At 45.2% G+C, this 24,382-nt stretch overlaps 1 protein-coding gene across 4 annotated transcripts in view; it reads right to left on the bottom strand.

The window, feature by feature from the left end:
• The window catches only part of GRN (granulin precursor), a 29,085-nt gene extending 15,903 nt beyond the window's left edge, over positions 1-13,182 (bottom strand). For 2 of the 4 annotated variants that reach the window (XM_069951467.1, XM_069951470.1), the window contains exon 1: positions 13,126-13,182. In XM_069951467.1, coding sequence (XP_069807568.1) covers positions 13,126-13,181 — 56 coding nt within the window. In that variant the 5' untranslated portion in view covers position 13,182. Of the gene's footprint in view, positions 1-129; positions 165-1,771; positions 1,857-13,125 lie in introns of those variants that run through there. The other 2 variants (XM_069951469.1, XM_069951468.1) reach the window with 2 other exon arrangements.
• Positions 13,183-24,382: the final 11,200 nt, after the last annotated feature.

The following is a 24,382-nucleotide window of genomic DNA, read 5'->3' as shown; positions in this document are numbered from 1 at the left end:
CTCGTACACGATAAGTGGAGTTCCCTTTTCTTGCAGTTTATAACAGCCTGAAAACATTTTTTATTATTCTGATTCCCACCTATTCACCACGGTACATTTTCTATATAAAAACAGCAACATGCACACTACCCTAGGGCAGCAGGATCCATCCTAATAGTGAAAGCTACACCGGGGGGTGCTAGGAGACACCAGTGAGTCCTCAATGAGGAAGTGAAAGAAAACTGGGAAGCGAGTCACGTGGTGCCCCTCCTCTGCTGCAGGAAATCCCCCACCCACACCCAGTCAGCAGACCAGCACTGGTAAAAACAGGTACAGATCACTGCCGAATAAGCTGCACACATCAACAGTCTCAACCTGTACATCTAATTACTCACAGATTTTTAAAGTGGAAGACAGACATGTTTTTCTAACCCTGGATGGCCCTTGCGGACATTCATTGATCAGCATAAAATGCTCATCACACATGTGCCAATCTGAGACTGGCGCATGCACTGGCTCATCCACAAGGGCTTTTACTGATGCCAACATAGGCAGTTATCCAGCTTTCCCAGACTCCTGAGTGTTAAATCTGCTTAGTTAAGCAAAGATATTAAAAAGTAGCAATACACCTGCTCCCCCCGCTGATTTTTCCTAGAGGGATCCCATGAATGATTCTACTATTCCTTTCCAAGATAATAGAGGTTGGCACATGGTACGGGAATAGGTGCCCAGTGCCAGGAAACAGATCTGACTGGTGAACGATAAGTGCATGGGGCTTATACTATATATATGATATACCACAACTCATGTGACCCAGCGGCTGCCAGCAGCAAGTTTTGGCAGGAATCCAGCAATACAGGGAAGGTGACTTGGGTCAGAAGCAAAGTACAGTCCTCAGTGTTAGCGTCTTGCAGCCATTAACTAGTTATCACTGGAAAAGCTGGGTGACAACTAACTTCAAGGACGGCACCCAGATTTCCCGACTTCTGTCTAGTAAGCCAGAATAGTTACTAAGACAACATGGCATCCCTCCATCTAATCCAGCAAACCTCAACTTGTTGCAAAACTCCAACCCCCAGCATGTCTGGACAGTATTGTAGTTTTGCAACCACTGATCTAGTGATGGGTTGGCCAGTCAGGACCCTAGGAAAGATGGCTGCCAACCAGTATAGCAGGTGTGATCACCCAGCTTTCCCAGGAGCAGTCTATACCTGGTGACTCACTCTCACCTGATCCTGGTATGGATCAAGATTATAACCCACCCACAAGACTTTGCAACATGTATCACCTACAAGGAAGTAAAGCTGAGAAACAATGGAGACACTACACAGATGTAGCAGAGCAGAAGTGCACCATATCCAAAGGTCTATAGGGATCTGTCACAGATCGAGGTCTCCAAACTGCAGCTGTTCCTAAACTACAACTCCCAGCATACCCTGCAGCATCTAGAGCAATGTTCCCCCAACCTTTGCAAAACTACAACTCCCAGCATGCACTGGAGCAACGTTCCCCCAACCTGTGGCTTCGCAGGCTTTCCAAAACTACAACTCCCAGCATGCACTGACAGCTTTAGCTGAAGCCAAGTCATGAGGCCATTTTTATAAGGATGGAGTAGGAACCATAACAACAGTCCTATGCAAAACAGAGAAAGCACTGAGGTGTTTCAGCTGACAAACCCGGCTCTGCTGCACCTGGGTCACAGACAGTAAGGCACTCATTGCATTGTAGTGGTGTGACAGGCGACAGTTCACACTAGAGCGCAGCACAATAGCCGCAACACCCGCCTCCTCACCTGTCTTCTGCTTCAGGAACTCAGCCTAATACCCGTCCAGCCTCTGACCTCTTATAAGGAAAATAGCCCCGCCCGCTCTACGCTCCTATTGGCTGACTGGCCCGTCTTTCTCAGCTTCAAAGCCTTAAGCGTCACGTGATCTAGTGGGGTCAGCGTCACATGACCGTGGACACGTGATTACAGGGAAACTAGGTGAGGAGCGGCGTTCTGCAACCTTTGGCGCGCAAGGCATGATGGGGAGTGTAGTGTCACGTCCAGCGGGAAGCCACAGACTGAAGGTCACAAATAGAAAGTATAGATAGGAGATGTACTAATAACTGCATGTTATTCATATGTTCTTTAGGGGTGATTGTTCACCAGCAATTAAAGCGGACATACAGGATTAGAAAAGCACTGCTGATTTTTTTTCCTGGAAACAGCGCCACCCCTGTTTATGTGCGGTATTGCAGCCCAGTTCTAGTAACTTAAATAGAGAATAGAGAGTTGTAATACTGCTCACAACCTTAGGTTAGGCGTGGCACTATTTTTTTTTTTAGGAGAAAGCAGTTATGTTTTACTAATCCTAGATATCCCCTTTAAGGCTTGCTGCATCAAATTGTACAGAGGTACAGACAGTGTTCACACAGTGTAATTTAAAGCTTTATTCAAAAAAAAAAAAAAAGGCATAATAAGGTCCGTACCATATGGAGATTATGCCTCAAAATAGTTTGAGCAAGTTTGAACATAAGCATAGCCGACTCACGTTACACAGGTATTTCGGTAAGGTAAGCCTCGCCCCATATCTAGAGGCTTCACAACTATCTATGGACACACAAGAAGTGCCCAAAACATAGTAATAATAGCTTGTACGTGCAATTTGGGCCAGTTGTCTGCCTCAGCGTCTTCACCAACTGTCTGTTGTCAGGGGAAATCTGTCTCTAATAACAGCGAGCTCAAGACACATTGCTTGAAGTGGGGTCAAGGTCACTATATGCAGGAGACAGAGATAGACCCTGAATAAGCCCTGGCTGTGTACCTGCACAATGAGCCAGTCTGCCTGCTGAAGATGATCCACCCTGTGCCTCAAAGGTAAATCATGGCTTCCCTCTCTCATCTCTCTCCACCCATTCAGTTGGGTAAGGTTGTATAAATATTATTGTACAATAAATATATTGTATAACCATGTCCACATGGCTGCAATGTAATCTCTGCCTCCACACCATTAGCTTCTCAGCACCTAGGGTAACCCTTTCATTGCTGTTTCCTTCATTTCTGCCCACATAGTACCTTGGAAAGACAGTACATCAGTAACTCCTTCTCCCAGTGTACTGTGGAAATCAACCCCCAGCATAGTCTGTTTGGTGCACTTTCACCACCACTATGTGATGGCATAGCAATGAGGTGTATGTGCTGTGATTGGCCAGAGAAGAGAAAGTAAAGAAAACCTGGGTGACAACTATTCGAAAGGTGGACACCTAACTTTTCCTGACCTATTATAGTTACCTATAATAAGTCAGACAAATCAATGGAAACTGTGCAGTAACATGGCATCCTTTCATCCAAACCAGTAGTCTGGAACTTGTTGCTCTCCAGCAGTGTGCCCTGCATGATGGGAATTTTTAACTGCTTAAAACCCACAGGTAATAAGAAAAATCACTTTTCTCATTGTATGGATGGCAATGGATATGGAGGGCGCACACTGACTGCACCCTCCTGGGTTTTTCCTATCCCTCAATCCCTCCCTAACCCTTTAGCCCCCTGAGCTTCTTCTTCCTGTCGACCTGTTCGGATTTGAACGATAATCGTTTAATGTAATAGCAGACAACGATTAAACGACCAACAAGAAATCATTGGTCGTTTGATAGAATTTGGACCTAATTTATCGATGATCGTTTGCAAATTGTTTGCTTGTAATAAGACGACGTTCGCAGTAGTGACAAGTGCAGTAGCGATGACAGGACGACCTCAAGAACGATCATAAGAAATAATCATCGTTCCGTGTAATTGGGTGAACGATTTCAGCTTGTTTGCCATGGCAGTCGTTTAAGATCATTAATCGCTTAGTGGAATAGGACCCTAAGAGTTTGGCACTACGGGCAGGGAGGCTTACCTCTCCCCCTGCCTCTGAAGCGTTCTCTGCTCTGGGACCCCCAGCTCCAGCAACGTCACGACTTAGCTGATGGATTGCCCGCTAAGCCAATCAGTGACTGGGTTGGGGCACTGCTGCGGTCACCGATTGGGCAGTCGTGACAACATCGGAACTCATGGCAAAAAGGAGTTGCAGATGGGATCCTGGAGCGTGTGATGTGGGCACGGGGAGAGGTGAGTAACACTTGTTCATTGTGTTCATTGTAGGGTCTATGTGCAGTCTGAAAAAATTCTTGTAATCAGGAACCTGGGAAAGCTTCGTTCTAGTTCCTATCACTCAGCTTTCCCGGAATCAGATAACTACAGAGTCTTTCTCATTTTCAGCTGATCCTGTTACTGATGTTGTAATTTTGTATAGTTCCCCTAATGGAAGGTTACAATGCACCCCCAAGACTTCCTGACATGTATCACCTTCAAGGAAGTAAATCTAAGAAGCTGCAAAACACTAGTGGAGTCACAGATTTAGCAGAGCCATTTAAAGCAAAAGCGCACCATTTCCCAATGTCCAGTCTAGTTGTCACAGATTAGGGCAGGGGTAGGGAACCTTGGCTCTCCAGCTGTTGCAAAACTACAACTGTCATCATGCTTGGAAAGCCAAAGCTTTACCTATATATAGACCCCTGTGCGCTTCCCCAGTAGTATATAGTCCCCCTGTGCGCTCCCCCAGTAGTATATAGCTCCCCTGTGCGCTCCCCCAGTAGTATATAGTCCCCCTGTGCGCTCCCCCAGTAGTATATAGTCCCCCGTGCGCTCCCCCAGTAGTATATAGCCCCCCTGTATGCTTCCCCAGTAGAATATAGCCCCTCTGTGTGCTCCCCCAGTAGTCTAGAGACCCCCGCTTTGTGCTCCCCAGTAGTATATAGCCCCCTTGTGCTCCCCCTCCCTTATAGCATATAACATAAAAAAAAAAAACACTTATACTCACCTGGGTCTGGGCGTTTCCTCTTTTGTTCACTGTTGTGGCCACACTGCAGCTGTCACAAAAGGCCGCTCTCCCCTCGTCCTGGCGCTGGCGCTCCAGTGACGTCACTCAAGTGCCGGCACCAGAGAGCAGCTTCAAGAGTGACTGAGAGGGAGGGAGCCAATGGCTCCCTCTCTGTCAGTGCTGCTGCACGGTAACTATGAGCGCTCGTTATGAGCGCTTATAGTTACTGTGCAGAGCGCAGTTCAGTATACAGGTATACTGAGCTGCAGCAGGGGTCCGGACAGCTGGCCTCCGCGCTCCGCGTTTGGACCGCGATGTGTTTTGGACCGCAATGTGTTTTTTTTTTCTCTTTTAACCCCTTGTGAAAATGATAAATTCAAGGCTAGACCAACATTATAGCGTAAAAAATGTAATATTTCATTTTCACGCCACATTGTTCCACATTTGTGCCCATCACCAGTGGGGTCCATATGCTTACTACACCCCTTGTTACATTCCTTGAGAGGTGTAGTTTCCATAATGGGGTCACTTGTGGGGGGTTTAAACTGTCTTGGCAACACAGGGGCCTTTTAAATGCAACATGGCCCCTCGAAATCCAATCCAGCCTCAAAAAACTAAATGGCGCTCCTTCCCTTTGGAGGCTTACCCTGCACCCGCATGGCGCTTTATGTCCACATGTGGGGTATTTCCGTACTCAGGGGAAATTGCGCTACACATTTTGTGTTTTTTTTTTTTATCTTTTAGCCCCTTGTGAAAATGAAAAAATCAAGACAAGATCAATGATTTAGAGTAAACAATTTTTTAAAAATGACACTAAATGTTGGTCTAGCCTTGATTTTTTTCCTATTTCCACAAGGGGTTAAAAAAATAAATAAACGCAAAGCGTGTAGGGTAATTTCCCCTGAGTATGAAAATACCCCACATGTGGACATAAAGCGCCATATGGGCACAGGGTAAGCCACCAAAGGGACAAAGCGCCATTTAGAGGCTGGAATGGAGGATGGAGGCCATGTCGAAATTACAAAGCTCCTGTGCTGCCAGGACAGTAGAAACCCCCCACAAGTGACCCCATTCTGGAAATTACACCCTATAACGAATCTAACAAGGGGTGCAGTGAGCATATGGACCCCACCGGTAACAGGCACATATGTATAACATGTGCCGTGAAAATAAAAAATACCATTTTTTTCATTTTCACGTCCCAAATGTGTCCGTCACCAGGGGGCCATATCCCCGCTGCCCCCCTTGTTAGATTCCTTATGGGGTGTAGTTTCCAGAATGGGGTCACTTGTGGGGGGTTTCTACTGTCCTGGCCGCACAGAGGCTTTGTAATTGCATCATGGCATCCAAAAGGGACAATTCTAATTTATTTGGGGGTATTAGGCCAATTATTAGTTTATAAGGTTGAAAATGACAGGTGTCCATCAAATTCATAAGACAAAGAGAGAGTAGATGATCTCCAGCTTCATAAAACGTACTTTTTATTTATTTCGGCAACATCATAAAAGTGCAAACATTAAAAACACGCCGACGCGTTGCGAGGTAGACCCTCTTAATCATGGCACATAATACAAGTATACAAGGATATAAATACCTTTAGCATGATGTGACGTAACCTGTGGGAGCTAACCCCACCTGTGGACAACACCTGACTCCTAGAGGCCACATGACCTGCTCACACAAGGCTAAGGGAAAAATGCGTACCGGATCAGACTAATACATTATCAGTATATATAGAATAAATCACTCTTATAATTTAGTCCCTTTGGGTACCTAGTTCCAAACTTCAAAATCCAGTAAGCTTCCCGTTTCCTTAAAAGACCTTCCCAATCACCTCCCCTGTGAGGTCTATTTACACGTTCCAAAGCACTAACCTGTAGGGTGTCCGTGATCCCATTATGACAGTCTATAAAGTGTTTTGAAAGACCTGACACGAATCTACGTTGATCACCCTGACTAGAATTCCTTATATCCAAAAGGTGTTCTCCTATGCGTTTTCTTAATTTTCTGATGCTGGATCCAATGTACTGTACATTGCATGCTGTGCACTGCACTAAATAAATGATATGAGTGGATGTACAGTTAATAAAAGATTTGACCCTGTGACTTAAACCTGTACTGCAAGAACAAACCACTGACTGTTTTTTCACAAACGCGCACAAACCGCATCTTGGTTGTGCACATTTGAACATCCCGGAAACAGAGAGCCAATTGTATTGATTACTATGGTCCTGTTCCTTTTGTAATACACTAGGAGATATTAAATTACCTATGGTTTGTCCCCTACGCGCCACACATCTGATCCCTTGCTCAAGTATATGTTCACACTTGTGGTCCTGATATAACATAGGTAGGTATTTCCTCAGGATACCACAGATGCTATTGTACTGGGGACTATATGTGGTGGAAAAAGTAGGAGGCAGTTCATGTTTACATGTCACTTTTGTGTCTTGTTCACTACTCCGGCTCTCTCTATCAGTAAGATGGTGAGTGCGATTTTTCCTTTCCGCTATTTTTCTGGCTCGGTTGATTACATGTTTCCCATAACCTCTGGCCTTAAATCTCTCCTCCAGATTGTGTGCCATATTTAGATAGGTGTCCATATCCGAGCAATTCCGTCGTAAACGGATAAATTCCCCAATGGGGAGATTACGTGTTACATGCGTGGGGTGGCTACTACTAACATGTAAAATGCCATTGCCTGCACTAGGCTTTCTGAACAGGCTGGTGTGAATGTGGCCCTCAACTAGGCTAAGAGATAAATCCAGAAAAGAGATGGTGTGTGGTTCGAATTGATAAGTAAACTTAAGATTTAACGTGTTTGCATTAATATAACGTAAAAAATCTTGTGCTTGCATCTCCGTGCCCAGCCAGACCAGGAGGAGGTCGTCTATGTACCTCCCGTATCACCCAATAACCCCCAAATAGGGGTTATGGGTGCTGTACAGGACGACCTCCTCCCAGTATGCCATAAAAATATTAGCTAGTGACGGGGAAAAACTTGCACCCATCGGACAGCCAACCATCTGCAAATAAAATGTGTCCTGAAACTGAAAAAAATTGTGAGATAACAGAAACCGTGTAACATGTAGAATGAAGTCCTGTAGAATGTTGTTGTAATTGCTGTATTTACGTAAATGGTATTTTAATGCCTGCAGGGCACAATCATGTGGTATGTTGGGGTAGAGGGCTACTACATCACAGGATAGCCAAGCTCCACCTCCAAACTGGGGCAGTTTCTCTATAGTGGCAAGTAAACTTTTGCTATCTCTGATATAGCCTGTTGTTCTTTTAGCAAGTGGCTGCAGCAGGTTATCCAACCAAACGCAGAGGCGTTCTTGGATAGATCCTATCCCAGAGACTATAGGGCGGAGAGGAGGGGGAAATATATTTTTGTGTGTTTTTGGCAAAGCATGAAACACCGGGACAACCGGAGAAATCGGCATCAAGTAATCCCGCTGTTTCACACTAATAACCCCCTGCTCCACGCCCGTGTCCAGGATATCCATCATAATTTCTTTTATTCTATTGGTAGGGTCAGACTGCAATTTCCTGTATGTAACTGTATCATCCAGAATCTTTTGTACCTCCCTTATGTATAAACCTCTGTCCAAAATAACCACCGAACCCCCTTTGTCTGATTTGCGGACCACTATATTATGATTTTCACGTAGCTCTTTCAACCCATGTCTTTCACCTTTTGACAGATTGTCCCTAATTTTCTCGTTTTTTACCCCATTATTCAGAGCTGTCAGTTCCTCCTCAATTTTTTGCTGGAAAGTATCCATGATCCATGTTTCCGGGATGTTCAAATGTGCACAACCAAGATGCGGTTTGTGCGCGCTTGTGAAAAAACAGTCAGTGGTTTGTTCTTGCAGTACAGGTTTAAGTCACAGGGTCAAATCTTTTATTAACTGTACATCCACTCATATCATTTATTTAGTGCAGTGCACAGCATGCAATGTACAGTACATTGGATCCAGCATCAGAAAATTAAGAAAACGCATAGGAGAACACCTTTTGGATATAAGGAATTCTAGTCAGGGTGATCAACGTAGATCCGTGTCAGGTCTTTCAAAACACTTTATAGACTGTCATAATGGGATCACGGACACCCTACAGGTTAGTGCTTTGGAACGTGTAAATAGACCTCACAGGGGAGGTGATTGGGAAGGTCTTTTAAGGAAACGGGAAGCTTACTGGATTTTGAAGTTTGGAACTAGGTACCCAAAGGGACTAAATTATAAGAGTGATTTATTCTATATATACTGATAATGTATTAGTCTGATCCGGTACGCATTTTTCCCTTAGCCTTGTGTGAGCAGGTCATGTGGCCTCTAGGAGTCAGGTGTTGTCCACAGGTGGGGTTAGCTCCCACAGGTTACGTCACATCATGCTAAAGGTATTTATATCCTTGTATACTTGTATTATGTGCCATGATTAAGAGGGTCTACCTCGCAACGCGTCGGCGTGTTTTTAATGTTTGCACTTTTATGATGTTGCCGAAATAAATAAAAAGTACGTTTTATGAAGCTGGAGATCATCTACTCTCTCTTTGTCTTATGGACTAACGGGGAACGGCCCGCAATAAGGATCTCACCTGCTTCTGTCACGGAGAGCCTCCATTATCTGAAGTGAACCACATGGTGAGCTGATATTTTTGTTCTTTTTGAGTCCATCAAATTCAACCTGTGTTGATCCAGAGGAAGGCAAAAAAACCCTCATAATGGCGATCAGAATAATCCCTGGATCAACGTGACCCCTGAAATAGGAATAAGGGACAGAATTTAGAAAATGTAGATCTCCAATGTAGTGTGGTATGCCTTGAAGCGATCCAGTATGCAGAGTCCTAGCTGAGGGGTCCAGAGCAGGTATTTATCATTTTTGGGGACTTTGATCGCCGGCCGGTTACGGCGATCGGGACGTGGCACCGTGGCCACCATTACTTTTAACAGTAATGGCGGTCGGTGCTGTCTCGGACAGCACCGGCCGCCATTATTTTCCGGGTCATCGGGTCACCGATGGCCCAGAAAGGTTCCGATCGCCGCTATTGGCTGATCTGAACTGATCAGCCAATAGCAGCGATCGTCGGCATGGAGGGGGGGTTAACAACCCCCCATGCCGACAGGAAGAGATGGCCTGCAGTGTATTTCTGCAGGCCATCTGTCCCGATCGCATGCGGCCGGTCCGCGGCGCCCTCTTAAAGGACCCGAGTACCGGTATGTCATGGGTCCTTAAGTGACAGTGATCCATGACGTACCGGTACGTCATGGGTCCTTAAGAGGTTACACGGATCGATAATTCGCCTGATCGCATGATAAACGATTTTGAATGAACAATGTTTTTTTTATAACGATCAGCGTTTAGACGGAACGATACATCGTACGGAAAAATCATTATGCGATCGTTTTGCGATCGCTTAAGCCTATCTCTCACATAGGTGAAATCTTTAAAAGAATGTTTACACGGAGCGATCTGCGAATTTTTTGCGAATGATCAACGACGATTTGAGAACATGTTGAAAGATCAAAATGACCGATTTCTCGCTCGTCGCTTGATTGTTTGCTGCGTTTACACGGACGATTATTGTTCGAATTAGATCGTTATCATGCAAATTCGTTCCGTGTAAAACCACCATTAGTGTACTTACCTTCCGGCAGCTTCTTCCTGAAGGATTGGACTCCCTTTAGTGGCAGGCATAGACCTGTTCAGCTGTATTTAAATTATCTAGTGCTACAAAAACATGGCCACTTTCTTTCAGAGACAACACGACTCTTGTCTCCAGTTCAGGTGCGGTTTGCAATAAAGCTCCATTCACTTCAATGGAACTGAGCAGTAAAACTCCGCCCAAGCTGGAGACAAGAGTGGGGCTGTCTCTGGAAGAAAGTGGCCATGTTTTTGTAGCGCTGGATAACCCCTTTAAAGGCTCAGCACACAAGTTCTAGTAAATTCTAGGCTTGTCACCTGAGGGTATTTATTGCCATTACCTTTAATCCTGTGTGCTCAGTTGTTGGTGTTGTTCCAGTCAGCAACCACCTCCACCTCCAGCCACCGGCATCTGTGCTTCCTAGCGACATTCTACCTGTTTGGATCGTTTTCCATCCCTGGTTCTCAGCCTAGTCTGGTTGATGTCATCTTATAGTACATTTAAGTTTGTCTGCAGTAGTGGTTCATTTAGCTATGAACTTCAGTGCTCCTTCATTTCCTTCAGTTGGTGGTCACCGGGGACCTTCTCTGAGGGTAGCAACCTGGGAGGTTCCCGCTGCAAAGCCTATCCTGTCTTGTGGCAGGCTTTGGTGAAAACTGGGGACTTCTTATACTCCGCTCCTTGTAGAGGTTACATCAGCACTAGGGATGGTCCGAACCTGCCGAGGTTCGGGTTCGTATGAACCCAGACTCTCGGCAATGATTCCCGCTGTCTTAAACCTCCGTGGAGAGGGTGGATACAGCGGGAGGACCGCCTGGAAAACCGGGACACAGCCACAGCCATAGCACTCCTCAGTGATCCAGTGGATCCACCTCCTGATGCCTAGACCTTCTGCTACACATACTAGATCATTTATACTCCACAGAACATCAAATGAATTAGTTAGTTCAAGGTAACTGTATTCATACTGCTATGTGCGTTTGTGGGGCAATCCCAGACATGTGTGGATAGTCCCAGAGAGATCTAGATAGTTTTAGACTGTTCTAGAAGCTTCTTGCTAGGTCTCACAATTCCAGAAGATTCTAGAAATCTACTCTCGGCACTGAAGATTTTGAGAATATTCTTATAAATACATACATTGCAAAACATCACTGTGCTAACCACAAAAGATTGGTTTAGGGGAATACTAAACTTTTCATATATCCTTTTTAGGCACAAATAATTACGATTTTTTTTAAAATTCTTACATAATGTTATTTAATTCAGCAGTAGGAGTGTAGGTTTCTTGACTGATCAAGGCTGTTGGTTTGTCAGGACACGCTGGGGGTTGTAGCTGTGGAGCAGTATGCAGCTGTCAGGACATGCTGGGGGTTGTGGAGCAGTACGCAGCTGTCAGGGCATGCCGGGGGTTGTAGTTGTGGAGCAGTGTGCAGCTGTCAGGACATGCTGGGGGTTGTAGTTGTGGAGCAGTATGCAGCTGTCAGGACAAGCTGGGGGCTGTGGTTGTGGAGCAGTGTGCAGCTGTCAGGACATGCTGGGGGTTGTAGCTGTGGAGCAGTATGCAGCTGTCAGGACATGCTGGGGGCTGTGGTTGTAGAGCAGTATTCAGCTGTCAGAACATGCTGGGGGCTGTAGTTATGGAGCAGTATGCAGCTGTCAGGACATGCTGGGAGTTGTAGTGGTGGAGCAGTATGCAGCTTTCAGGACATGCTGGGGGTTGTGGAGCAGTATGCAGCTGTCAGGGCATGCCGGGGGGTTGTAGTTGTGGAGCAGTTTGCAGCTGTCAGGCCAGGCTGGGGGTTGTAGTTGTGGAGCAGTATGCAGCTGTCAGGACATGCTGGGGGTTGTAGTTGTGGAGCAGTATGCAGCTGTCAGGACATGCTGGGGGCTGTAGCTGTGGAGCAGTATGCAGCTGTCAGGATATGCTGGGGGTTGTAGTTGTGGAGCAGTATGCAGCTGTCAGGACATGCTGGGGGTTGTAGTTGGGGAGCAGTATGCAGCTGTTAGGACATGCTGGGGGCTGTAGCTGTGGAGCAGTATGCAGCTGTCAGGACATGCTGGGGGTTGTAGCTGTGGAGCAGTATGCAGCTGTCAGGACATGCTGGGGGCTGTTGTGGAGCAGTATGCAGCTGTCAGGACATGCTGGAGGCTGTAGCTGTGGAGCAGTATGCAGCTGTCAGGACATGCTGGGGGCTGTTGTGGAGCAGTATGCAGCTGTCAGGACATGCTGGAGGCTGTAGCTGTGGAGCAGTATGCAGCTGTCAGGACATGCTGGGGGCTGTTGTGGATCAGTATGCAGCTGTCAGGACATGCTGGAGGCTGTAGCTGTGGAGCAGTATGCAGCTGTCAGGACATGCTGGGGGCTGTTGTGGAGCAGTATGCAGCTGCCAGGACATGCTGGGGGTTATAGTTGTGGAGCAGTATGCAGCTGCCATTGCCCCCTGGTAGTCAGCCCCCCTCAGGTAGCCTTACCCCCTGGTAGTAAGCCCCCCCTGAGGTATCTATTGCCCCCTGGTACTAAGCCCCCCCCCCCTCAGGTAGCCATTGCCCCCTGGTAGTAAGCCCCCCTCAGGTAGCCATTGCCCTCTGGTAGGCAGTCCTCCTCTCTCCCATGTGGACAATGCCCCCTGTACAATAAAAAAACAATATACTCACCTCTGTAGCTGAGCTGCTGTGTCCTCCAGCGTCTCTTCTCCCTGCTCTGTGTACATGAGTGACGTCACTCATATGCCGGAACTACAGGGGAGAGAGTGGCCTCTTGTGGCTGGAGGCAGAATGACACCTCCGGCCACAAGAGGTTTAGCAGAGCAGGAAGCAGATGTCTCCTGCTCTTCTAGTGTAACTGAGGTCCGGGGGGCGGCGGGACACATGGGGGCTGTCCTGGGACGGCGGGATATGACCCCAAAAACAGGACTGTCCCGCCAAATTCAGGACAGTTGGGAGGTATGCTACTGCAAAACTACAAATGGACAGCATGGTGGGAATTGTAGTTTTGCAACAGCTGGAGGGCCACATGTTCCCCTTCCCTGATCTAGATGAATACATCTTACTGTTTCAGCACAGTTTTACCAATAGCAGATATGTTCTGAATGACTATGCAGAAATATTTATACATCAGATTGTACAATGTTCTGTTCCAGTTGCATAACAAACATGATGCAACTATAATTTGTACATGAGAGGAAACCACATAATATTGTCAAAGAGGAAGTGCAACTGCTGTATAAATGATACAAGCGCATCTATAATTCACCTCTGACCTGGTTATTAGTTATTGTGACAGGTAATATTCCCCTTATCAATCTAATCTCATTGCTCTCAAATCCATATACATTTATGTGACGTTGGAGATGTCTGTGGGAATTATCACCCAATTATCCAGAAGACAAATGATTGGAAGAGGCCAGGATTATCCCAGAGGTGTATGATGGGGTTGAGGTCCGGACTCTGTGCGGTCAGTCACCAGACAACCCCCCACACTCCATGCCTTTATAGACCTTGCTGTGTGCACTGTGGCACAGTCATGTCGGAACAGAAAAGGCCCAAACCCAAACTCACAAACTTGGAAGCAACATTTGCCCAGAATGTTCCTTGTATGGTGAAGCTTTAGGATTTCCCTTCATTGGAACTAAGGAGCCAAGGCCGATCCCTGAAAAAGAATCAATAACTTCATCCTTCTCCACTAACCATTACAGCTGACATAATGTGGTCACAGGAAGGTTCTCCTGGCATTCACCAAACCCAGACACATCCATCAGATACCAGATAGAAAAGCCTCACTACACAGAGTCCTCTGCTCCACAGTCCGGTGGTGGCTTTTCACCACTCCATCTTGGCACTTGGCATCATGCTCGGTGATGTAAGGCTTGCATACAGCCGCTCAGCCATAGAAACACATGTCATAAACGTCCCATCAGGGCAGTTTTTCTACAGGTTTTAATTTCAGATGAGTTTTGGTTTCTGCAGTTTTTTATTCAACAGTAGGTTAGCGACTTACACCCTATGCACCATACACCCTATGGGCCCTATTCTACGGTAACGATAATGGGCCGAATCGGCCCCATTTGGCCCGATTCGGCCGATTATCGTTCGGTGAAATAGAGAGAACGATCAGCCGATGATCATGTCATCGGCTGATCGTTCATTTAGGGCCAGACCTAAAATCATTGTTCCCCCACTGTGCATCGCTACGGTTGAATAGCGGTGAGTGGCGGGCGACCGACGATTTGAGAAGAAGCAGCATCATACATTACCTATCCAGGCTTCTTCTCCGCGCTGTCTTCATCCCCGGGTCCCGCGCTCTCTATCTTCAGAATGGCCGGTCAGCTGACGGAGCGCTCAGCCAATCACAAGCCGGGACCGCCGCGGCCTGTGATTGGCTGAGTGTGGCCTGTCAGCTGCTCGGCCATTCTAAAGATAGAGAGCGCAGGACCCGGGGATAAAGACAGCGCGGAGAAGAAGCCTGGATAGGTAATGTATGATGCTGTAAGGGCTGCAAGGACATCAGTAACGATGTCCCTGCAGCCCTCACTCAACGATCATCGGGCCGTGGAATAGGCCCAGTAAACGAGCGGCGATCTTGCAGATCGACGCTCGTTTACATCGTTGATCGAGCCCTCCTCGGCCCGTGGAATAGGACCCTATCACTTGGCGACATTGTGGCTGAGTTGCGGTGGTTTCTATACTGTATGTTTCAACTTCTCAGAAATACCACTCACAGCTGATGGGGAAAGATAGAGGGGAAAAGAAATTTCCAGGACTCCTATAGTGACTCCTATTACAGTTCTGCGTTAGTAACAATGAGGAACTATTCACATACAAAATTAAAAGAAACTCTGTGGACGATATACATATATCTCTTTATATAACCTTTTAAAAACTATGTGAGGTATTTATGTCACTGTAGCTTCAGAGCAGGTCTCTGAACTGACAGGCAGCTCAGCCAATCACTGTGGCTACCATGGTGGCTCTGGGAGGCGAGCAAAAGGCAGAACAACTTTAGGAGCGTTGAGAGGTAATGAATACAGTTTAAGGGCAAGGGCTGCATAGACATCTCTAATGATGTCCATGTCGCCCTTGCTAAACGATGTAGGCTCGGTAAATGAGCGTTGATCTAGCATATCAGCGCTCGCTTACAGGAAGTATCAGGCTGACTAATACGGCCCCAAGTCTGGTGTTTGAAGCAGAAAGAAGGTCTGTGACCACGGATAAGCAAGTATTTTTATTTATTTCGTTTTCGTTTGCCCTTTGACCTGGCAGCATATTAAAAGGGATATCCAGAGAGCAGATAAGGGTCTCTCTCTGGCCATCTCAGATGAGATGAGGGGGTCTGGAGGCAATATTCAATAGCTGCCTGTTATTATGGCGTCATTAGGCAGCTATTGGACATTGCATATGGGTGAGGTAGGATCTGAATAAACCCTTTTAATTTTACACAGGGACTGGAATTCCCCTTTGGGGCCCAATACTGTTCTCTATATAGTCTGTCTATTTAGTGAAAATTAAAAAAAAAAAATGAAGTGAGAAAAGGAAGCAATCATTTTATTGTTGGAAATAAACCGTACCACAAAAAACTCAATGACCAACACTTCTCACGCCACATCACAGTCTAAGGGAGGAACAGCACTACCCAGCCACATCCACTATACAGTGGTACCTTGGATTACGGGCATAAGTCGTTCCGGGACCGTGCTTGTAATCCAAATCCACTCTTAAACCAAAGCAAAATTTCCCATAAGAAATCATAGAAATGCAGACAATTGGTTCCACACCCCATAAATAATGATTTATTATTCTGAATAACATGTAAAACAAATGAAACAAACATTCAGAAACAGCAGAATCTGTGATATTATAAGTTACTGTACAGTAATGGAGAGGATGGGAAACAGCTTATGGCCAGTGATTTCCGAAGCAAAGTATGAGATATGTTCATGATAGGCCGCTGCCCTCAAAGGAAGATCAAACCGCTCCCTGAGTGCCACAAAGGGCAACACTTGACGTTTAAGAGGACAATATCCGAAAATGGACAAGGACTGACAGAGACTGCAGGGAGCAGGAAAGAATGATCAGGGCAGATGTGGGCACATACATGCAGCACTCTGTCCGGGGAGAGAGGGGTTACAGCTATGGAGAGATTACCTCCACAGTCCTGTCCCCTGAAGCCTGAAGTGGATCTGCTATGATTTGGAAGGTGAGGGAGACTTCCTGGGTCAGAGTACAGGGCTGTAGACCACCCTGCGCAGTCCATGCCCCTCCCCCACTCGCCCTCCCACCCAGTACAGGCAGCTCTTAAACCAAAACGCTCTTAAACCAAGTTACTCTTAAACCAAGGTACCACTGTATCTTCTTCTCTACAGAAGTCAATCTAATGTACATAGGGAAAGCTATCCCGTGGCCTCTGTCATCAGCCATGAGGCACATGTAAGGCTGGCTTCACACTGTGTTTCTCAATCCATTTTTTTGTCATCCGTTTTATGCAAAAACGGATGAAAAAAATGGATGTATTTGTGTGCATCTGTATTGATCATTATAAAAAAACGCAGTGGGAACCCAGCCTCAGCCCCCCCTGCTATCGCCAGACGCTCCACCTGACATTGTATCAGATGATCTGTTTACAATACTTTGAATTTTTTTTTTTCTTCATTTTCTTCCTCGTAATTTCCCCTTTGGTCACATGAACATTACCCATGCTGCATCAGTGACAGAAACAACTTACAAGGAATGCAGAATAACTAAAACAATGCTGCAAACAAAAAGCAAAAGGTAACACTTCACATATTTCTAATTCTGAAATAGAAAAAAAAAACATTGTTAGATTAACCCTTCAAGGTGATGTTAGTGCTTCTCACTGCTGTTATTGAGCCTCTGAGAGTCTCTTTCATGGTGCACGGCAACTTCTCAGTCTCTAAACTTTAGGAATCAGGAGCAGAGTTGGTCTGTTTGCCAGTAGTACTCAAACAGTTAAGTTCCATCTTTGTTGCTCTGTTCTCTATGATCTAGTGCTGGAGACAGTAAACTGGACTGAAGCTGGTAAGGAATGAGAGGGAAGCCATGTTTTACCTTTAAGGGACAGTGTGGATCATTGCCAGCAGGCAGACTGCCTCGGCTTAGAGGTGCACAAAATGTAAGCCCATTCCCATTTTTTGTGTTCTCATCTGCTTTGTCTTTTTTTTTTTATTTATTTATTTCTGTTTAAAAAAAAACAAAACTCCATCTTACATCACAAACATAAGAGGAAATAAAACAATAAATGCTTCAACAATTAAATATTCCATCGTAATATCAAATTTTTTTATCCCTCCCCCCCCTCTCTTAACCCCCCCTCTTCCCCCCACACGCCTCAGGTATGGCAAAAAATAAACAAAAAAAACCCTCCCCTCTATATTTCCTTTCAATATTTCCACACAGTTTTAGTGTTTGCAGCTTTCACCGATCTGCTCTGTCTTTTTACGGATAAGCCTGTACCCATGTTTTCAAGGTGGTCCTCAGGCTGTATCCACCTTCTCCACGGAGCGGGCAGACATCAGGATTCAAAAGTTAACAGTTTGGCTCTGTACAAACCTTATTAAAACCCACTTTACTCATCTCTACTGACAACAAGTGGATGTGGTTTAAGAGCTGATTTTTTTTTTTAGGGTAAGGGGTCATTTTTGGTTAATGAAGTGAGTTACAAATATATGACACATTACAATTTAGCTCCATTCACTTTAATGGAACTAAGCTACAAAACCCATACCCAAACTGAAAACAGGAGTGGTACTGTTTCTGGAGAAAAAAAAAAAAGTGACTATGCTTTTCTAAGCCTAGACAACCCCTTTAACCCTTAGAAGACCCGGGCAATTTTCATTTTTGCAGTTTTGTTTTTTCCTCCTTGTGTGTGTATATTTATATATATATATATATATATATATATATATATATATATATATATATATATATATGTATAAGGCCATAGCGCTTGCATTTTTCCACCTAGAGACCCAGATGAGCCCTTATTTTTTGCGCCACTAATTGTACTTTGCAATGGCAGCGTAATGCTCGGTTCACACGTTGTAAGAGTGCGGCTGTATGTGCGGCTGTAATTGTGCGGCGGTATTTTTGATGGTTCGTGTGTATGCTGGGAAGTATAGGATATGCGGCTGCACAGTGCACACTATCTCTGAATCTACGGCCCTATCGTAAACGGACCCGTAAAAAATGAACAAGACCATTGTTTGCGGCTGGACATGCGGCCGTGGATTGACAGGCGGTCCGTACGGAGTACTTCAAAAATAGCCGGCAATGATGCCGAATGCCGATGCCTCTAATAGTTAATATATTAAATTAATCAAAGACATTTTATTTGTAATCAAGACACTTTCGTTGATCAATAATTTATTTCTAACGAATCCATCATTTTGCAATTAAATATACTGTTAAAAAAAATAGATATATAAATAAATGTATATTTATCTATATATGTATTTTTTGACAGTATATTGAATTGCACAATGATGGATTCGTTAGAATTAAATTATTGAACAACGAAACTGAGTTTTATTCATTAAATATTAATTAGTACAGGAAGCTCTATAAGCCGTGAATTCATATGCCGGCAATAGAGCATTCTGTACTAATCATCACTTTACTTTAATGAAAACATCAAGTGTTTCTTCTAATTATGTTATGACAATAACATTATTAGAAGAAACATTTAGAATTATATGTGCGCTCAGCTGATTGGCTGTTCGGCTGAGCGCACATATAATAAGCCAGTCCGCAGCACAGTGACTTCATTGTGCTGCGGACCAGCGAAGAGGACACATCGGGGTGAGTATAGAGCTCTCCCCACCCCCTCCCCAGCACTGCACCCCTCCCAGCAAGGAAGGGGGGTCACTTAACCCCTTCCTTGCTGGGATGGGTGCAGTCTGACATCAGTCTGGCCCCCCGGGGGTTAAGGGGGATGCAATACATCCTCCCTTAACCCCTTGGGGGTCAGACTGTAAGCAGCGATCTGTAAAGATGCTGCATACTGTAAGGAGCACAACACCGCTCACAATGATGGGTGTTGTGCTCCTGTTTGTGTTTTTTTTGTGTGTTTCTCCCTTTTTGTTTTTCAGATATCGGTATCCTGGGGATTACGTCGGATTCCATGGACTACGTCGATGACCAGCGGTTGTTCTTTGAATTTTTTAAATAAAATGGTCAATGAGGGGTGTGGGGGTGTTTTTATTTGAATAAAAAAATTTTTAAACTTGTGTCTTGTCTTTATTTCTTTACTTTTTAGACTTAGTAGTGGAAGCCGTCTAATAGACGGAATCCATTACTAAGTTGGGGCCTAGTGTTAGCCGGTATAAAATGGCTAACACTAACCCCCTATTATTACCCCAGTACCCAATGCCACCAGGGGTACTGGGAAGAGCCGGGTGCCAGTGGTCCCGGAGCGTCAAAATTGGCGCTCCTGGACCGGGCGGCAGCAGGCTGGTAAGATTTAGGCTGGGGAGGGCCTAAACCAATGGCTCTTCCCACCCTGGTGTTACCAGGCTGCTGTCATTTGGTTTTTAACCCGGCTGGTTATAAAAATAGGGGGGACCCTATGCGGTTTTTTTTAATAATTTATTTATTTAAAAAAAAAAACCGCATAGGGTCCCCCCTATTTTTATAACCAGCCGGGTTAAAAACCAAACGACAGCAGCCTGGTAACACCAGGGTGGGAAGAGCCATTGGTTTAGGCCCTCCCCAGCCTAAATATTACCAGCCTGCTGCCGCCCGGTCCAGGAGCGCCAATTTTGACGCTCCGGGACCACTGGCACCCGGCTCTTCCCAGTACCCCTGGTGGCATTGGGTACTGGGGTAATAATAGGGGGTTAGTGTTAGCCATTTTATACCGGCTAACACTAGGCCCCAACTTAGTAATGGATTCCGTCTATTAGACGGCTTCCACTACTAAGTCTAAAAAGTAAAGAAATAAAGACAAGACACAAGTTTAAAAATTTTTTTATTCAAATAAAAACACCCCCACACCCCTCATTGACCATTTTATTTAAAAAATTCAAAGAACAACCGCTGGTCATCGACGTAGTCCATGGAATCCGACGTAATCCCCAGGATACCGATATCTGAAAAACAAAAAGGGAGAAACACACAAAAAAAACACAAACAGGAGCACAACACCCATCATTGTGAGCGGTGTTGTGCTCCTTACAGTATGCAGCATCTTTACAGATCGCTGCTTACAGTCTGACCCCCAAGGGGTTAAGGGAGGATGTATTGCATCCCCCTTAACCCCCGGGGGGCCAGACTGATGTCAGACTGCACCCATCCCAGCAAGGAAGGGGTTAACTGACCCCCCCTTCCTTGCTGGGAGGGGTGCAGTGCTGGGGAGGTGGTGGGGAGAGCTGTATACTCACCCCGATGTGTCCTCTTCGCTGGTCCGCAGCACAATGAAGTCACTGTGCTGCGGACCCGCTAATTATATGTGCGCTCAGCCGATCAGCCAATCAGCTGAGCGCACATATAATTCTAAATGTTTCTTCTAATAATGTTATCACAATAGCATTATTAGAAGAAACATTTGATGTTTTGAGTAAAGTAAAGTGATGATTAGTACAGAATGCTCTATTGCCGGGAATATGAATTACCGGCTTATAGAGCTTCCTGTACTAATTAATATTTAATTAAGAAAACACATTTTCGTTTAAATAAATACAGTTTCTTTGTTCAATAATTTAATTCTAACGAATCCATCATTGTGCAATTCAATATACTGTCAAAAAATAAATATATATATAAATATACATTTATTTATATATATATTTATTTTAACAGTATATTTAATTGCAAAATGATGGAATCGTTTACATTTAATTATTGAACAATAAAAGGGACTTTATTAGACAGCTAATGTGTTTTATTAATTCAATATATTAACCATGAGAGACATCGGCTATAGTGCAGAGGATCGCAAACCCCGGTAATAGCAATTCATGTAAACTGTGTTCCCTGCTTTCCCAGATGCATCCAGAGGTGTTTGCATCACTTTCTTAACATTTTATTTGTTATTTTTAGTTGAACCAGATTTCCAAGTAAATGACCGTATGTTTTGAGCCGCATGTCTATTTTTTCCCACGGCCGTAGTTTCACCCGCACATTTACAGCCGCATAAAAAATACAGCCGCACAGTTACAGCGTGTGAATCCAGCCTTATAAAGATGTAAAATATGCAGTGAAACCAGAAAAAAATTAAACTTGTGTGGTGAAATAAAAAAAACAAAAAACATTTTTTTTCAAATTTGTGTGGGTGTGGGGGGGCGTTTTTACGCCGTTTGCCCTAGGGTAAAACTGATCCGCTGCGTGTATGGGACCCATTCAAATTCACAGTACTGGATCCGCAGCGGATTTCGCTGCTAACTTGAAGCGTCAAATCCGCTGCGGATCCGGTAGGTGTGAACGTACCCTAAGAAGGTTTTTTAGCGGGCCTTTAATACAGATAGAACTGCTCTCCTTGACATGTCATCTAATTCAAAACAACAAAGTGAGCCAAAGAAAGTTAGATGTATAGGCACCTATGATGCCAATGCTTCCTCCATCATGGCAATCCTACGTAGGCACTGGCGAGTCCTACTTAAGGGCCTATTACACTGGTCGTTAACAGGAGCAAACGAGCACTCTCAGCGCTCGTTTGCTCCTCGTTCCCCGCTCGCTGCCGCCGCTTTTCAGCGTGGCAGCAGCGAGCGGGTGAGTGCAGGAGGGGCGGCGGGGAGCTGCGGGGGGGGGGGGGGCTGCTCGGAGGATCGCTGATCGTCTGGGCAGCCCATAGGATATAGCAGCGTCTGCTGCCGATGCTCCTATTCAACGGAGCGACGGCAGCAGATCGTTGCTGTATCAGTCGCTTGTTTTTCAACATGTTGAAAAACAAGCGACTGCAACGATCAGCCGACATGAACGATGTCGGCTGATCGTTGCACTCTATTCCACGGGACGATTATCGTCCATATCGGCCGATAATCGTTCCGTGGAATAGGGCCTTTAGAGATCAGGATTTAAAAGATGTCATGGGCCCTAGGCCTAGTGTGACCTACAGAAGGGGTAAAAACCTTGGTGACATTCTGATGCACAGTCACTATGAGGGTGATAATCCACAATCATGGTTAAGATCAAGTATCACTGGATCACATTCATGTGGAGGGTGTCAATTTTTCAAATACCGCCCAACTACAAAAGAATTTGTAAATCCAGTTGATAACAGAAGGTATGAGATACGGCAGTTTATTAACTGTAGATTGAGGGGTATCATATATATAGCATATATATGTGAGTGTTCCAAGATATACGTCGGGAAGACTGTACAGGAATTCAGGAGAAGGATCTCTAACCATTTAAGCACAGTCAGAAATGCTGAAGACACACCAATCTCCAGACATATACGTACGTTTCATGCAGGTAGATGTAAAGCTCTTAGCTTCATAGGGATCGCCCAGCCTAAATTGGGACCTAGAAAGGGCTGTTAGGATAAGTTGCTGTTACGTGAAGAGGCAAGATGGATTCCCCGGCTGTCCAGTATGAGTCCTCTCGACCTCAAAGAAAGCTTTTCTTTTGCGGCTTTTTTTATAATTCTTTAGAATTATCTACTGCGAACGACCGAACAACGTCTTATTTAATGCAAACGATTTGCGAACGTTTTGCGAACGAGCAACGATAAAAATAGGTCCAGGTCTTATAAAGCGATCAACGATTTCTCGTTCGGTCGTTAATCGTTAACTGCATTTCAACCGAACAATTATCGTTTAGATTCGAACGATTTAACGATAATCTGAACGATAATCGTCCGGTGGAATAGGGCCCTAAGTCATTGATATATTTTTGGGTGGCTCCCAAAGACATTATATGTAACAGTAAGCAACCCACACCATTTGTTCGCTAATATATTGCTTTCCGCCACTTGTAGATACTAATATGATTTCAGAATCATCTACAGCAGATCCATATATATTTGTTATTGGACACCTATTGGTTTGGGCTATTGGAACTGGTAATTTTTTGGTCTATCTCCATCAAATGCATCATTTACGCATGATTCTGGAGCAAATACATTTTTAGACCTAAGAATATTGCTGATAAGTACTGTCAAACCAGTACAAGAAAGATTAGTACTGTCAATCCAGTACAGGGAAAATTTATAACAATTATGTACTGTTACTTACCTTACCTGAAATCCTATGATAAAGTGGACACCTATAGGTTTGGGTTATCGGGATTGACTATTTACTAGAGATGAGCGAACCGGGTTCGGGTTCGAGTCGATCCGAACCCGAACCTTCGGCATTTGATTAGCGGTGGCTGCTGAAGTTGGATAAAGCCCTAAGGCTATGTGGAAAACATGGATATAGTCATTGGCTGTATCCATGTTTTCCAGACAACCTTAGAGCTTTATCCAAGTTCAGCAGCCCCAGCTAATCAAATGCCGAATGATCGGGTTCGGATCGACTCGAACTTGAAACTGGTTCGCTCATCTCTACTATTTACCATTCCTCAGCCCATGTCCATCAAATGCATTTATTATGTATGTAGGCTTATGAAATATCACTGATCATAAATGCCAGGGCCGGCGTCAGCACCTGGCATACTCGGGCAAGTGCCGGGGCCCACGGCCGCTCAAGGGGCCCCCGACACTTGCCCAAGCAGTGAGACAGACGCCCGCCGCATCACCGACCCCCGGGGGAGCGGGTGCTGCAGACCCCAAGTCCGGGGGAGGGCTGGAGGGGCTGGGGAAGGACCTGCCGTGTTTCCTGCACTGGGGAAGGACCTGTGGTGACGTCATAAGGGGGCGGGACTGAGAATGGGAGAGGCTGCATATGGATGAAGGACCTGTGGTGACGTCATAAGGGGCGGGGCTGAGAACGGGAGAGGCTGTATATGGATGAAGGACCTG

The sequence above is a fragment of the Dendropsophus ebraccatus genome, chromosome 14, assembly GCF_027789765.1.
Source record: "Dendropsophus ebraccatus isolate aDenEbr1 chromosome 14, aDenEbr1.pat, whole genome shotgun sequence".
NCBI classification, from domain to species: domain Eukaryota; kingdom Metazoa; phylum Chordata; class Amphibia; order Anura; family Hylidae; genus Dendropsophus; species Dendropsophus ebraccatus.
Note: the sequence above shows the minus strand (reverse complement) of the source record. Positions and strands in the feature narration are given on the sequence as shown.